This window comes from Ursus arctos, unplaced genomic scaffold (assembly GCF_023065955.2).
Source record: "Ursus arctos isolate Adak ecotype North America unplaced genomic scaffold, UrsArc2.0 scaffold_23, whole genome shotgun sequence".
NCBI lineage: Eukaryota > Metazoa > Chordata > Mammalia > Carnivora > Ursidae > Ursus > Ursus arctos.
This window is the reverse complement of record NW_026622908.1, coordinates 11,770,536-11,788,513: the sequence shown is the minus strand read 5'-3', so window position 1 is coordinate 11,788,513 and position 17,978 is coordinate 11,770,536. Positions and strand designations below refer to the sequence as shown.

Below are 17,978 nucleotides of genomic sequence, written 5' to 3'. Positions count from 1 at the left end.
TCCAAGCTTGTTCCCGTAAGCCCTACCTTCAGCTCGAAGTACTCTTCCTCTGGATATTTGCATAAATGCATGCTTCTTACTTCCAGAGCCAAGCTCAAATATCACTTCCGATAGTGAATATGGCAGGTGCCTCCCCATAGCCCCTTTGCTATGCTGGTGTATTGGCTATTAACAGCTCACACCTGCCACCTTTTCCAAAAAATTGCCCTCAGCCCCATAGCTTAAGAGGTTATGCTCCCCTCACCAGGGGGAGGAATGAAGCCAGTGACTGACAGACACGGAAATACAAAAGGCCAACCCTCATGCTTCAAGGTGGTACCAGTTGTGTGGTGTAATTCATGTTCTAGAGCTCTTGGTAGGACCAGGCTTAAGTGCCCCACGTCTGAGACCACATCCATGCTTTGCTTTCTTTCCCTGGACTCTTTTCCCCCTAGTTCCCCTTCTCCTAAGAACATACATTCAATAAATCACTCAGGAATCCACATTTCAGCTCTGTTTTTAAGAAATTCTGTGTAAGTTTCCTCCTCAGAGAGGCTTTCTTGACAACCAAGTGTAAGGTAGAACTCCGCCCTCCCACCATTCTCTATCCCATTACTCTCTTTTATTTTTCCCTAACACGTACCATTCTGAAATTATCTGATTTATTTGCTTATTTATTTACTTATTTATTTACTCTTAAAAATCTGTCTCCTAGACATGTAATAAACTCCGCAACAAACATACATATGCTTGGAACAGTACCTGCCTATGCGTGGTCACATAGTCAATATTGGTTGAATGAATGGCACGTAGACTTTCATGGATGAGGAGGAAAATGCTTTTTTTGTCTGTACTCTTAAGGCTGGCCTCTGAGGTGGGCAGGTGTTTTCAAGCACAGCAGCATGTGAGGGGGAAAGATAATGTATGCCACTGGGACATAGGCTAAGAGCATGGCAGGGAGTTATTCCTAGATCTTGCTAGGAAGTCAGGCCTGTAATGAGTGAAACATCCTATAAGAGAAGCTTGAGGAATTCCCAAGTCACGTAGCCTCTAAACTGCCAGCCCAGAGACTTCCAAGTGAGAGCCTAAGGGCCAAATTGGCCTGGAGACATTCTGTTTAGCTTACATTATTTGTTAATTTGCAATTATGTTTGCCAGTATTTAAAAAAAAAATAATTCTGTGATGACACATAAATATCTCGATTCTCTGCCTCTCAGAAAAAGGTGGCATCATTTCCACTGGCCACAATCAGCTGGAACTGAGGAACTGCTGTCCCCTTTCAACTGGGTGTGAATTTTTTGCATTACCCCATCCCCATTAGCCTTTCTCCTTCTTTTGTATATTATGCTTGAACCCTGTAGGCTTTGAATAGTAATCCCAAGTAGTGATCAGTTGAAAATCTTCTTCTATAATCCTGGATCTTTTCTTTGATTAACCTTTGTAGAATCTTCAGCTTGTCTTGAGCTGTGTTGTAACTAAGGGAAAGACTAGAGTAGTAAAGGGACAATGGGTCTGGGTAGAGAGGAACACTGGGGCTGAAACCCAGACGGAACTCTGTGCCAACAATATACCCTGATGTCAGGCGACTGAAAGGAATGGTGTCCCATCAAATCTCCCTCTTTCTAAGTCACTGGCAAAGGGCAGGCCACAGTTGAGAGAGCAATAGCCCCTCGGGCTGGCACAGTAGTAATTGGAGGAGTCCCTGCTGGAAGCTCTCAGAGTAACATTGCAGCAACTCATGGTGGCTCAGTCCTCTGGCACCAAATTCAACAGAAGCCCAGTCAGTGACTCATAGATAAGGGCCACCCAGAGGAAACTCCCCAAAAAGGAAAGTTGGACATCAATCCAGGAGCAGACCACAGGTTTAACTGTTATGTGATCTCATTAGGACCCAGAAGCAGAGTGACCTAGAGGGATTCTGGTTTTATTTGATTTTCAGGCAACTTTTCAATTTCACATACTCTGCAGATCTCACCTTGAGATATATACAGTTGACTTCAGAATACTTACTCCAAATAATAGCTCTACCTTCTGCAGTCACTGATGTTGCCATCGCATTGAATAGATCCACTTAATTTTCTGAGTAATGTTAAGCATAGATGAAGATGAACTGCCAAGTGGAAAAAATCAGACTCTTGAGTGATTTGGGATACCAGTCACACAGCCAAGTACACTTGTTTTATGCCCTTGTCTCCAGTGCTCATTTTATTTCTTGCTCTTTGATCTAGGACTTCTGCCATCTGATTCTTGAAGGGATCGACAGCATGTCTTATTGTACTGACTCCTTGTCAGCAGAAGGGCCATGTAGTGTGTCTGTGATGTCTTCCTCGCTGTCCAGAATGCATCTTTACTCTCCCACCTCTGACCATGTCAGACAATCACATTCCCACACATCTTGGAGAGAATTCTAGGCAACCAATGCCCACAGTAAGCCAAGTGTTAGAACACTTTGCAAGACTTTTATTACCCATACTAAACGGAAGAAACGGAAAGATTGTTAAATAGCTGCTTTGTGGTCCCCAATTGAACAAGCTCTGATAAACTGAGAGATTTTTAGGTTCTGTTGAGCCAAGAGGAAGGTGGATATGGCTTGAATTATGCCCCCTCCCAGATTTATATGTTGAAGTCCTACCCCCCAGGACTTCAGAATGTAACCTTATTTGTCAGTAAGGTCTTTGCAGTTGAGTGAAGATAATGTCGTAGTGAACTAGGGTGGGTCTCTAATTCAATATGACTGCTATCTTTTTAAAACAAATGTCATGTGAAGAGACAGATGGGCACATAGGGAGAAGAATGCCATGCAAAGTTTGGAGTTATACTGTCATAAGCCAAGGAACTAACCAAAACTAGAAGAGAGGCCTGGAGTAGAATCATTCACTAGGACCTCTACCAAGAGCTTGACCCTGCCGACACCTTGATTTCAGATTTCTGCCCTCCAGAACTGTGTGACAATCAACTTCTGTTGTTCTAAGCTACCCAGCTTGTGATAATTTCTTACGACAGCCCTAGGAAACTAATGCAGAGGTGTTTTGAGTTTCCCTCCACTTGATTCTGTATTAGGTGAGAGGCATAGTTTGGGTACCATGGGAAAACATGAAGAGGAATAAAACGTAATTGCTTCCTTCAGTACCTTTGCTGGGGAGTACAAGTAATAAGACAATAATAAATAAGGGTTATGTGAAAATAAAAGTAACTTGTTGTCAGTGAGCAACACAGAGCATGACGTACCAGGCTTCCAGGACCATTCCTTTCTTTTCAGTGTCCCTTTCTCCTCTCCCCACACAGGGTCTTCATGCAGTCATGCTGCTCCCCACCCCCACCGAAGAATGTCCTACTAGTTCTGGGTTCCAGTCCCAAATTGGACAAATCAAAGACTACCTCTGAGTCTTGATTTTCTTTTTTATTTGGAAAAGAATGAGAATAATGACTCCTCCATTTTATCTCACAGCATTGGAGTGAGGATCAAATTAGGGAGAATAACAGAAGGCATTTTGGAAATCTGTACTATCATAAAATATTCATAGTTACCAATGGTCTAATATATTTACATCAAGTTAAATACTTCCTTTTTACTGAGACCCTTTTGCAGAACTGCTACCTTCACCCAAATGGAGAAGCTTGAAATCCCTGCATTTTTTAGCCCTGTATAGAGATTTACACAGTTCACAAACCAAGTCATCTGACTTAATTTTTACCACGATTTAGTGAGCTATGCATTTTATGCCCATTTTGAAGATGAGGACACTAAGCTCAGAGAAATAAAGGGATTTGCTCATAAATAGTTGGAGGTATTGATGCAGGAAAACGAGGTTCTTGTCTCACGGAGTCGAAGAATCTCTCAGACAAGGGAGAGTGAGTAAAGTGATGGAAGTTTATTAAGCAAGGATACAGAAAAAGCTCTCAGAAGTGAGACAGGTCCTGACAGGGTTGCCACTGAGGGCCGTTAGGGTTGTTCTTTTATAGAAAGTTAACCAGGAAACTTAAATCTTTTTGACTTCTCTACTTGACGGCATCTTTGTGTAAGCAGGGCTAGTGATAACATCTTTAATGGCTTACTTCCTTTTAGGGTCTGTTTATTTTCTGTTGACCGCAGGAGGCTATCATAAATAAGATTCGCCCCTCAGACGCCTAGGGCAGGGGGATCAGGTGTGTTCCCTTATCTCTGGTTTCCTTACACCTCTGCATTTTGGGGATTTCTGTGAGCCTGATCATGGAGCCCCTTACCTAGCCCTGCCTGTCCCTTTCTCAGTATGATGTGAGGCCAATTTCAACATTGAATTTGTCAACTCCTTGCAAGGGGGGATTTTGGATCACCCATCCCTTTCTATGTTTTTAAAAATAAACCCTTAAAGCAGGCAACTATAATGTCCGCCATTACTGATGAAGAAGTACAATTTTGACCTTACAAGTCCTCTGGTGATACTTCAAGATTTTATTTTATTTCCAGGCATGTCATAAAGAACCATGTTCTTCACGAAAAAAAAAATTTAAATAAACACAACTTTTTAAAAAAGCACAAAAAATGATGGAGTATGGTCAAAGCTTAACTTGAATCTACCATTTGGATGAGCCTATTGCTCTCCGAGGGGAGTGCATCAACTTCCTTGAGGAAAGAAACCAATTTAGGGTTACTTCTGGAACAAACATGCTCCGAGATACGAGAGAGAAAACAACCAAAATTGAGACACGTTGTCTTGTCCTTGTGGATAACCTTGAGTTTTAGACAGGATTTTGAAAGAAAAGAAAGAGAAAAAGTATTATTTCATAAATATTGTGCCTGGTTCTTTCTGTCTAGAGTTGTGAAAGCCAGGGACAAGTGGCTCGCTCTGCCTTGGACTCCTTCTGCAAGGTGCCGAAAGCATGAATCACATATTTGTCAATATATTTTGATTATCCACATCCTGCTCTCGGGCTTGAGTTGTGAGTAGGTGGATATGAAATGAATGAAAAGCCAAGCTTTTATCTTAACATCTGGAAAGACACTATGATTCCCAGAGTACATCATCTTCCCCCACACCATGCCTGCCTTGGCACTCTTGTACAGAATCTGCTTCCAATCCCTCCCCACTCCTGTGCAACAACCTATGAGACAGAAATGCTCATCTTAGGCTCCACTGAAGTTCCTTTAAATATAACAGCATCTAAACAGGCCATCTAAGGCCCGGCACAGCCAGCCTAGTCATCCCATCCAGCCTCATACCTGTTCCTAAGCACACATGGTAGTCCATCCGCTTCACCTGCTCACTCCTCCAAACACATCACGGTAGCTACACCTCCATGATCTGCCAGGGATGTGGCCTCTGCCTCTATGCCTTTCCTCCACTTATAAGGTGGACAAACATTTATTCCGCTTTCAAAGTCTAGTTCAATGTCTTCTCTGTCTCTGACTTTCCTTCTGACAAGAAGAATTAATTTAATGAGGAAGATAGTATCATTCTGCTTGCATATCAACTATGACCATGCATTCTCCCATTAATTATTTGTTGAGTTCCTAATCTATGTTAGGCCTTGGAGATAATATGGAGAGCAAAAGATATGCCTCACAGCATTTACAGTTTAGTGGAAAAAAATAGTTAATATTAAAGTTATAAACAAACAAATAAATGCCTAATTGCAAATTGTGATAAATCACATGTAAAAGTGACACCGTACAGTGGTATACTTATGTTAGGAATGATTGTGAATATCTGTTGATATGCAGAATTTGCTGCCCAAATGAGAGATTCTATACACGTGAAGGTCTTTCGTTCTTTTTTTTTTTACTTCGATGACATTCTTTCTATAGCTATTCTATTTCTATTTGTCTTCTCTTCTAAACCATGAACTTCTCAAGAACAAAGACTATGCCTAATTTATTTTTTTAATCTCTGTAGTATAGTAAAAGGCCTGCATTTATCTTAGTAGATGTTGAATGAAGTAATGAATGGGCAAATATTGCAACTCCTGGAAAAAATGTTTCTGTATGCTAGAATTAAGCTCAGCTGATTAGCATTTCCGCATATTAAATAAATCTTGCTTTTTCTGTGTGCATACTCACTAACGTCTAGGCAGTGTTAACACTAAAATACTAAAATAATTACCAAGCTCTTTCCACCCCAGGGTCTTTGCACATACAATTTTCTCTTTCTGAAACATTATTGTCATGCTCTGCAGGCTACTCATACTCACCTTTGAGGTCTCACATTTTATGTAACACCCCTGAGAAAATTTTCCTCCATCCATTTGAACTTCTCAAAATACCTATACATCTCTTCCATAGCACCTATCACAACCATAAGTAATTTTTCTGTTCATTCTTTACTATCTGTCACCTCCATGTATTAAGAGTTCTACGAAGGCAGAATCCATTTAGCTCTTTTCCCCACCATACTCCTAGTACCTGCCACATAATACATTCTTGATAAATATTTCCTCGACAAACGGGCTAACTTACTGAATGAAAGAGTGAATTAAAAGACTGAATGAAAGAGTGAATTACTTCAAAAGCTCTGTTGTGAATCCCAAGATGTAAGCTAACATTACCCTTCTGCTATTAACTAGCTGGGGAGAATTTGACCAGTCACTTCACGTTTCTAGCTGCCACTTCCCCATCTATACAATGAAGGGGTTTCGAGCATGTATTTTCTTCCTTCCCTGTGCCAGAACTCTGTAACATATCCCATCAAACCAACAAAAGTTGAGTGTGACCTGTTATTAAAACTTGGACTTGTGTTTTTCACACAAGTATCTCAACTCACTGCAGGACATTTATTTAATAAAGGGATTCCATAAAATCCTCAAATCCAAAGTTTTGTAAGAATGTGTAAGGTGTTCCCTAAAAGGGTCAGGAAGACGGTAGCATCACAGAAAGCAGCCCACCAGGATGAAGCGAACCTCCAATGACTATCAAGATTTTTAAAATGTCAGTAGGAGTGTAGGCAGAAAGTAAAAATTTAGGGGCACCTGGGTGGCTGGGTTGGTTGGGTGTCTGCCTTCGGCTCGGGTCATGATACTGGGGGCTGCAGTCATGATCCTGGGGTCCCGGGATGGAGCCCCTCATCTTCAGGCTCCCTGCTCAGCGGGGAGTCTGCTTCTCCCTCTCTCGCTGCCCCTCCCCCCCCCCGCTCACTTTCTCCACTCACTCTCTCTCTCTCTTTCAAATAAATAAATAAAATCTTTTTAAAAAACCAAGAAAATAAAAATTTAGTTTTATATTTAATGGAATTCTGAGAACAATTACAATCTTAAATTGACTTGAGGAACTCAGCTATTTGTCAGTGGGAATAAAGTCAGAGAACTTCAGAGCCTCAGAGCCCGGAGGATCTTAAGAAACTATTGAGACGAACGAACTCCTTTATTTTCCAGATGGAGAAGCTGAAGCCCAAAGAGCTGAGATGACTTGCCTTGGGTTATGAAAAGAGGCTGTGGCAGATTTAGGGATTCAATCCACATAATTCTGATTTTTCTACTATCCCATTGCAACTGGAATTGAGAATGAATATGCCTTTAGATTAATGGTGATATACTAATTTCCACCCTGCATTCAAGGAGATAGGTATGCTCTTGAAACCTCTTTTTTAATCTTTGAGAAGCAGTCCAATAGACTGATGAGATCTGTCAGAAAGAAGGCTTTCATCTGTGACATTTATTCTCATGCACTCTTTTGTTGGCTTTGTGCCCAAGAACTCCATTTGGATTCATAAACCTGTTCATAAATGTGTATAATTCTACCTTTATCTTGACTTTATAAAATAAAAACATTCTCCCAGAGCTGTTGCATTAAATGCTATGGCTTTTGAAAACTGTCAAATGCTCTAGAAAATCATGACAATATCTTCATTGGCAGCCCAGAGATTAAAAAAAAGAAAAAAGAAAAAAGAAAACTGGAGAGAAATAAGACTTGTGCTCTCTAGGGAACATATCTTATCTGGTTTGCTTTTATATTTTACAATACAGAAAATTGTCTGAAAACCATAATAAAAAGCCATACATAAATTCCCAGAATAAATAAATATTGGTATTATATCATATTTGCTTCAGCTCATCTTTCAAAATTAAAAAATGACAAATTTGAAGTTTCTCTTAGGCTTTTCCTAAATCTATTCTCTTTCTTCCTTTCCAGCTACAACCCCTATGAATACTTTTGTGTGTTTCCTTCCTGTCCATGTCTTTATCTTTTTACTATACAGCATATCCTCTGATAAATATATATTTCACATGAATAGCATTCTACAGTGCTGATTATTCTGCCTTGTTTTCTGTCGCATAAACTCTATAAGCTCTACATAGAAAAATAATTTCGGTAATCACCAGGAGTAAAGATAATTTTGGTAAAGATAAAAATTTTGGTAAAGATAAAAATACCTGAAAATAGGTTCCAAAATGATCCATTGTGATGAATCTGACATTGAGGTCACTCTTGAAGAGTCAATACCTTGTATTTCCTTAGCACAATGGGGAAAGGTGCAAGCAAAATGACCCTTGTTAAATACTAACACGTAAGTTGCTGTGCTATGCACTTTATCTGTTATTTTATTTAATCACAATCCCAGCTACAAATTAGGTATTAGAGTGCCAGATTATTGGTAAAAAAAAAAAAAAAAAAAAAAAAAAAACAGAGCTTCAGAGAAATTAAGTTACTTTGCAAAGTCATACAGCTATTTCGAGGCAGTCAACTGTAGTGATGATGAGTACAGGACCTAGAGCCGGGTGACTTACGTTCACGTTCTAACTTCGCCCCGTTAGTTGTAGGACCCTGGATAAGTAACTTCACTTCTCTGCGCCTGCTTCCTCTCTTTTATTTTTTTAAAAATATTTTATTTATTTATTTGACAGAGAGACAGCCAGTGAGAGAGGGAACACAAGCAGGGGGAGTGGGAGAGGAAGAAGCAGGCTCCCAGCGGAGGAGCCTGACACAGGGCTCCGTCCCACGATCCTGGGATCACGCCCCGAGCCGAAGGCAGACGCTTAATGACTGAGCCGCCCAGGCGCCCCCAGCTTCCTCTCTTTTACAAAATGGAGTTAACTGTAGTATCTACCACAAAGGGTTATTTTGAAGAATTTATTTTTAAAGATTTTATTTACTTATTTATTTGAGAGAGAGAGAGAAAGAGAGAGAGAGAGAGAGCACTCGCATGAGCAGAGGGAGAAGCAGAGAGAGAATCTCAAGCAGACTCCAGGCGGAGCCCCTATGTGGGACTTGACCTCAGGACCCTGAGATCAAGACCTGAGCCGAAATCAAGAGTCGGTCGCTCAACCGACTGAGCCACCCAGGCGGCCCACAAAGGGTTATTTTGAAGATTAAATGAGTTGTAGGTTTATATATGAAACCCTGAGAACCTTGGAATTTCATAAGCCCTATATAACGGATTCCTATTATTATTATTATTATTATTATTATTATTATTATTATTATCAGATCCCTCACTCACGTCCTCCTTTAAAATAAAATCAAAGGTAATAACACCTACACAAACAATGAAAAACAGACACTAAATGAAAATGAGGAACGAAGATAAAAATAGCAATCGCCTCAGCGTCTCTGAGAGGGACACAAAGAAGGAGATGGCAGGCAGGGCCCTCGTCTTTTAGTTTCAAACGCCGAGGGTGCATTAATGCATCAGGAAAAGCATTCCTCAAACGCTTAGAAATGCAAGGATCTGTATCTAGTGCATAGCGAGCAAAGTAGTAAAACATGTCCTCAAATGCAATTTAACAAAACTGAAGAGGTTTCTTCATCTGGTTTGCTCCTGGTGAAATCGGAATGAAATCTTTCATTCCCTAAGAGCTGCTGAATCTGGACGAGGCCCCGGGTCACAGGTCCGCATTCTGCAGCTTTTAGGGGCCCGGCCCGCATTCATGGGAGGGCTTGGAGAAGCTGGAGCGTTTTAAGGGACTGTAGAGCATAGAGAAACCTTCACGAATGAAGTGTTTCTGACAGCAGCGGAATAAAAATTCAGGTTTGAGGTCTTGTATGAGGATGGAGAAAAAAAAGAATAAAAAAAAACCCAACCCCACTCGTTCCATCAGCACCGTAAGAATTAAATCTCCATAGCCACGATCTGTGGTTAAGACGGACAAGGCAGTATGTACAAGAAGGGGGGGAAAAAAGAAAGAGAAAATGTACAGGCCATTAGAAACCCAGGGGAGGAACACAAACAGAAAGAAATGGGAAGGAGACCTGGAAAATGAGCTTAGAAGCTCGGCCCATCCATCTCCCGTCCTGCGGAGACTCAGACACCGGGGCAGCTGCCGCTGATCTGGCTGCCAGGCCCCGACTCCCCGTTGCGTGGGGAGCTCTGAGGCTGAGAAAAGCCTCCTCACCTGAAACTTAAAAAAAAAAAAAAATTGCCATGGGGAGCACCACCTTGAAGGCAGCCCCCCTTTGGGAGATTTGGCAATTAAGAAAAACCTTTTCTCAGGGAAAAGCCTCTTCTCCTCAGTCATATCTGTGTGGCCTGTCTGGGCAGCTGGGGGTGCTGCAGACACCTCGGGGAGGAGATTGGACTTTAGGACCCACGAGAGCAGGGGCTATTTTCTCACCGCTGCATGGACAGTGACTCGCACAGTGTCGGTGCTTAATAAACATGTACTGAGTGAATCTGTAAATTAGCAAATGAATCCCAGGAAAGCCAGTTGGATTGCAGGTAGGACTCTTGGTAGACAAACACAGGAAAAATCAGCTAGGGATTGTAACTTAAATATCCATCATGTTTATAGAGGTTAAAAGTGTGTATATGTAATTTTGCATTTCCCCAAATCATCCATGCAAGCAGAAAGTTAAAGGGGCAAAGGGGCAAGGATAGATAGAATTTTCATAAATAAGGTACGGGATACATAGGTTAAATACAGCTCAGGTAATAGGATATTAGACTATGGAACTGTCTTGCTCAAATAGGAAAATACACATGCCATATTGTTAAACACAAAAGTAGTTTGCAACAGTAGACCAAGTAGGACTTCACATTTGAAAATGGCAAAACGTTTTCTGTGTATTTTACTTATAAAAGATTCCAGAAATGTTAAATGGTGCTTATTTCTGAACAGTGAGATGATCAATTACCTTCATTTTCATTGTTTTTAATACTGTTCTTTGCCCAATGAAGCTCCCCTCCCTCGTAATACATTTATAATCAGAAGAGTAATAAAGTGATTTAAAGAAAAAAATAAATCACTCTCTTGCTGTGGCCAAATAGTCTGTATCTTCTTCTAATCCTGCCTAGGGAATCTTTGGGAAGTTAATTACACTCTCTTACACTCAGTTCCCTTACTTGGAAAATAGAATTACTAATATTGATAAGTGGATTTCAAGTTTACAAGGCAGATATGTAGATGAAATGGATAATGCCTGAGACAGCATTTTGTAAATTACAAAGTACCTCATACATATAACATTGCAGATGGGGATAGGCATTGGGATGGGGAGGAGAAGGAGGGAAAAGGGGGATTGTGAGGAGAAAGGGAAGGGATGCCTGAGTGGCTTAGTCAGTTAAGCCTCCGACTCTTGTTTTTGGCTCAGATCTTGATCTCAGGGTCCTGAGATCAAACCCTGTGAGGGGCTCTGCACTGAGGGTGGAGCCTGCTTGAGATCTCTCTGACCTTCTGCCTCTCCCCCTGTTTGCACACGCTCTCTCGCAAAAAAAAAAAAAAAAAAAAAAAAAAAAGATGAGAGGTAGGAGCAAATGAGGGTGGCCAGTAGTAATATCTGGAGATATCATTAGAATGATTCTTTTACTCTCTTGCAGGAACTGTAAACTTTTGCATTATAGAACTGGGGAAATTATAAAGTGTTAGATCCAAGACGCTTCCATTCTTGCCAAAGTTATGCAAGAATGGCATGTGAGGCTCCGTAAGAATTAGGCTGGGTCTCTGGCTGTTTCTTTGTGCAGGATCGCAGGAAGAGAAAATACATTTCCCTCACCTCCCACCACCCTCCACACACACTAGGAGCTTATGTGAGTCGTGGATACAGGGTAGTGGTTGAACTGATAAATATTCTTCAATTAACTTCTTAAATTAGTCCTGGCTAAAAAAGGAAATAAAAATAAAAACAAAGCACAGCTTCCATAACAACTTTGTTCCAAATCCATAACATCTTCTGTATCCTCTGTATCTGCTCAGCTTCTCTTACCGAGCCTCGTGTCTTCGTTCGTTAAATAAGGGGTGTCACCTAAATCGTCCCATAAGTCCTTTTGAGCAGTAAAGTTCTATGAATCTCCAGTGCTGTGTAATTATGGTCCTCCCTTTCTACACATCTGTAAAATCGGGAATCGGAGCAAAATGATCACTTTTCCAGTGACACAGACATTCCCCTGGCTGCTACCTTGATAAATCTTGCTCACTGCTTACTGCTTTGGCTGGCACATTATAATATAATGCTGTTACCTTTAGCTTGGGAAAGTTATTTAACCTTCATGAGTTTCAGTTTCTTCCCTTGTCATCTGGGACTAAAAGGAGTACCTACTTTGGGTCATTGTGGAGTTATATGAGATACTCTACACAGAATGGGTAGGGCAGTGTCCAGCACAACCTACATGTACAATCTAAATTACATGGGATCCTTGACCTGACAACTTTTGAACTTTTTGCTGAATTTTTCTTTAAGCTTAGCACACAAGCTATGAGAAGACTATCATCGAAAAATAGGAGTTTGACTCTGAGACCTATTTCTTGATGCAAAACTCTATCTACGGAACCACATCCCACACAATCTGAAGAGGGCTATGTTCTTCCATTCAATCTCAAGTAGCTAAAAAAGGTTATTATTCTCGAACCTAGCTTTGGCTTCACTGGAGCACACAAAAGCTAAACTCCCATTAAAGCTGCAGACTATATTAAACAAACCCAAATTAATGTATTGTATTTTTACAAAAGGATAAATAGAGCATTTTATTAACACTTCTTTTTTTTTTTGCAGCAACAAAATGATAGTCCACATCTTTTCATTCAACACAACAAAAGCTATGATCACATTACATCACTTTGAGACACAAAGCAAAGGATGATTTTATTTTCTTAAGGTCAAGGATGGTTTGCATCTTTAAAACAAATGTTATGTTTTCTATTTGCAGTAGCAGGGCTTCCAGTCACTAGCACAATACAATGAACAGATCAAATATTCAGAGTAGACACTTAAATACACCGATGATATTTTGCGTTGAATTGGGAAATGCATTATTATCATTTAGAACATTCTAAAGAGATCTGATGTTAACTTTTAAAAGAAAAAAAAATCATTCCAACCACCCAGACAGCTACCACAAGCAAAATGAAGATAATATACAGACAGGAAATTGTACGCATTGCACTTATTGCTTGGAACACAAATGTTGCAATTCCTGTTGAATTATATTAAGAAATGACAAGCAAAATGCCTCTGCCCCATCTAAAATTCTATGACTCTATGAAAGTAGAAATTGCAGTCCCCTAACCCAACATTAGGTGTATGCTATTTTTGGTTTTTTGTGAACGTTGTTTATTATGCGTTTGTGTATGGATATGTATAAGATATACAGATATATATAGATATAATTTTAATATAATTTATTGTCCTATATATTTAAGACAAATATCTTTTAAATGGGACTTTAAATAATAAAATCATCTACTTACAATATCTCTATTAAGTTTATCTTTTCATATTATATATAGCTCTGTGGCACAAGTTTCATATAGTATTCTGTTATTAAGGAAGAAGAATATCTAAACCATTTTCTATTTCTTTTGTTGTTAATATTGCATTTTAAGGGCTCTATCTCCATAGTAAATTTCTTATTAGATTCTTTATGGTGTATGCATCTTTTTTTTTCTAATGCAAGTTACAACCAGTACAAAGTTGTAATAAAAAATACATTAAAGTCTATTTATTTTTTATATTTTTTGCAAAAAAGTTATGTGATATGCTACATGAAAAGTCAGATTTTTGTTGAAACGTGACGTGTTTTATACTGTTAGGTAAATGAATGGAAGAACATGAAGCATACCCCTCACTTGACAAGTTCTCTTTCACAGATATAAGTACATGTGTGCAAGCATTTCATATAAAACACTGCAAGATACTTCTTTTCAGAACCAACAAAATATTCCACATTATGTAATAACAATAATTATTTAGTACACCTTGCTAGTTGCTAGCCCACAATATTCTTCTCTAATTGAGAGATATATCAACTCCATAATTTATATTCAATAAACGTTCCCCCACCTGATGCAGCCAACATGACATCTTCAGGTTTCTTAACAGGACTTCCGCATGATATCTTGCAATACAGTGTCACAAATAGATAAGTGCATTTTGCATGATCAAGTAGCTTTGGCTTCCTAACCCTTGTAGGATGGGATGTGCCAACTGTTGTAGTTGTGCTTTATTAAATGGTGATGAGTTTTAGCTCACATGAATCCAATGAGTAACTACTCGCTTCTACAATTTTGACCAGTCAACCTTTAAATCACAAACGCAAAAATGGATGACCTGAATGGAAATGATGGCATTTCACAACTTCTACAGATTGCACTTGATGGTAACTTCATGAGTTTGTTTTGATTCATTTTTACAGCAAGACTTGCCTGGTTGATATGTTTACGTGTGTACACCACTTTTATGTTAAATTTTTGTGCAATCACAATTAATTGAATCACAAACACTAAAAATAAATCCAGCAATTAGCTTTGTTATGAATAATCATCTCGGTCCTTGTAGGTGTATGAGTCTTGTACTTCTTCTTGTACAAATTCCTCTTTCTTTTCCCAACCGTTGGGCCAACCTCCATTGGCCTGTGTTGTGGCGCCGTAAGACTTGGTGGTGCCGTAATTTATGTAATTTTGAGTAATGTCCCCTGTTTCTTCATCGAGCTCATCTTCATGGATAAATCCACATTTTTCTTCACTTGTTTCTTCAGGGTCTGCCCAGGGTTGCTTCTCTCCTGAGGCAAATATTGCATAAAATATAACTCCGCCGTAGTGGACCAGGGCAGCGATCAGGAAAACATACTGCCACTCTTCCCGTGACTGCAGTGACAAAAAGCAGCGCTGTGAGAACAGACTCCCCATGTTTGAAAAGCATAACCTCTTCTTTGAATGCTCCACCATGACGCTTTTCATAAAAACGCTATCTTTAGGGGAAAACCCTGTTCTGATTATATAAAGCAAAGACTGTGACAGAAACTTTCCATAATCCTATGGCCTTCATTAATTAACAATTTTTTTAAACCTCAAGTTCTGAAATAAAACTCCAAATATATCTGTGGTCTGCTAATTTTTTAAAATACCCATAATCTCTCTTCGAATTTCCATTGATTGATGTATATTTTTTCCTCCTATTTCTTTTTTTTATTTCTTTTTGGTGAACAATAATGGTGAAGTTCTACATATAAGGACAAATAGCTGATAATAATATTCTTCCACTGATAACTGCAGAGTCTGAATTAATGTTTCCAAATAAAGCTCAGAAGAGTATTAATTAATTAATAAGCTAAGAGTATTAATTAATTAATAAGCTAAGATAATAAGAGTATTAATTAATTAATAAGCTAAGAGTATTCTTAGCTTATTAGAATACTGGAGTATTCTAATAAGCTAAGAAAAAAAAGTTTTGCTGTTGTTGTTTTGCCAAGCCAGTAATACAAGAAATATTAAAAGGTGTTGAAAAGTGCACTGCTTATTGTTTGGGAAAGAAGGTTTCCTCGGAGTTTTTAGAGATTTTCTAGTAAGCCTCAATTATCTCCCTTACTCAGAGGTCTGGTGGCTGGACCACAGAGAGAATGCCAAACAGAATACAGTAACTCTTGTCTACCATGAGAGAGAATCTTCTAAAACTGAACATTTCTTTAGCTACATCTTACCTTATTCTTTGTCATTGCACCAACAATGATAGGGCAAACCATTCCTGACAACGTGCCAACACCATTTGAAATGCCCATTAAAATACTGGCATATCTCGGAGCAATATCCAAGTGGTTAACATTGAAACCTGAAATATATACGTCAGCTTAGAGTCAGAGAATCCTGAACCTCCTGGAAGTGGGTGACTGTAGAATATTCTCTACCACACTCACCACCCTTCTTAGAAGATACTAGGTATACAGCATGGGCTCACTAAGTAGTTTTTGATAATTTAGCTCAGGGATATGATCGGAATGGAATGAAGTATGGTTTCTTATCCAGTACTTAATATGTGATGCCCAAATCACAGGGAAATGTTCTCTTAAAAAGAAAAAGAAGAAGAAGAAGAAGAAGAAGAAGAAGAAGAAGAAGAAGAAGGGAGAAGTAAACAGGAGGAGGAAAATGAGAAGTAATAAATCCAAATAACGATTACTAAATGTGTATTCTTTTTATTTTCTAGTGGAAATACATTAAGTAACTTTTCAACCATAGAATATTAAAGAGGAAAGGAGAATATATGTATTATTACTAGCAAAAATCAGGATGTTACATTTATAAATTTAAAAACGTGTATCTTACCAGAAATAGCAAATCCACTGAATCCCACTGCAAGTACCAAGAATGAGATAGCCACCCCTCTAGTGTGAGAATAGCCAACGACCAGAAGCAGTGTTGCTTCCATGCCAAAACCTTCAGAAACAAACACATGGAAACACTTCAGAAATTTCTGTAAATTTTTCCAATGAGCCAAAACTGCTAGAACGGTTCATGCTTATCTGACCTAGCAAACTTCTTCAGGGAGTCTATCTTAAAAGTGATAATAACTGGAGCAGTTGGGTGGCTCAGCTGGTTAAGCCTCAGACTCGATTTCAGCCCAGGTCCTGATTCCAGGGTGGCGAGATCAAGCCCCACATCGCCTTGCTCTCCGCGCTCAGTGGGAAGTCTGCTTGAGATTCTCTCTCTCCCTCTGCCCCTACCCCATCCTCTCTCTCAAATGAATAAATAAAATCTTCAAATAATAATGATAACAGTCATAATTCATGGACAGAGATTACTGAAGCCTTTCATTATAGTAAAAACATTGAATACACCCTTAAGTTTCAGTGGTGCACAGGGACAAGTTAGTCATGTAGTTATTTAAAACCAGGAGTTACGAAAATTTGAAGATAGGGAAGTGATTATAAATGAACAATGAAGGCACAGATTTAGCTGCATATTTGACATGCACAATAAAAATTACTCACTCATGTGGATCAGCATTTCGTGAGCCCAAACATGTCCTTCACATCACTTATGTACTTACCCCCACAATTCATGATCTTTCTTACTGTAGTAGTTGAAAGAATTTGCTTGCTTCTTAGAAAATCTGCAATCTGCCCTCCGATGGGCACAATAATTGTCATTACTAAGTGCGGTACAGCAGATAGCATGCCAACCTGAAGAGAAAGAAAAAGAGGAAACATACATGCAATCATACATAATATGGGCAATAGTCTTGGTTTTTTGAATCTCTCATAAACTCTTTGTGGAAAAAGAAAGAGAAAAATATTGTCTCCAAATGACCACTTACTCATTCCTAGAATAAGCAATAACTTCCACAGAATAAATGAGAAAAGCTAAGTAAAGTGACTTTTTATTTTTTAGAAGAGAATACTTTTTTTTTCCTGTGTCAGTAAATTTTGAGTTTATGAATAAACTATCTTGAATCTTATCACAAAGTGATTCACATTTATGTGCCCATTTTGTATTCTTAAATATGTTTGCAAAAATTCATCATTAGTGAGTGAGAGAGAGACAGAGACAGAGGGACAAGAAATACATTTGACAAGTCTTGACGAGGCTGTATTTTTAAATTTATTATTTTTTTAATTCTTAGGAAGGCTAAAAACCTTAATTGCATTTTAAATATGTATCTCTTATGAGTTTTATATTTAGTTTCCACGGTAAATTTAGCCCAGAAAATGCAGATTGGTTCTTCAATTTTAGGTATTTTCTATGTCAGATGTCAGTATTTGGTCACAGTGTCACACAGTGGTATATAGTTTTTGTATTAATTTCATATGGAATAGCTCAACCTAAAATCTAACATACCAACCTCAATTCAACACAAACTTTTCGGCCAATAATTATGTGCAAGACA

The 17,978-nt window shown here is 38.9% G+C and overlaps 1 protein-coding gene across 1 annotated transcript in view; it reads right to left on the bottom strand.

Annotated features, from left to right (window-relative positions):
- Positions 1–14,629: 14,629 nt before the first annotated feature.
- SLC17A6 (solute carrier family 17 member 6) overlaps positions 14,630–17,978 on the bottom strand; it is a 38,984-nt gene continuing 35,635 nt past the window's right edge. Inside the window, exons 9-12 of the mRNA XM_026511870.2 lie at positions 17,142–17,274; positions 16,418–16,528; positions 15,799–15,926; positions 14,630–14,965 (exon numbers count right to left, since the gene is read on the bottom strand). Of these exons, the coding sequence (XP_026367655.1) occupies positions 14,630–14,965; positions 15,799–15,926; positions 16,418–16,528; positions 17,142–17,274 (708 nt within the window). The remainder of the gene's footprint in view (positions 14,966–15,798; positions 15,927–16,417; positions 16,529–17,141; positions 17,275–17,978) is intronic.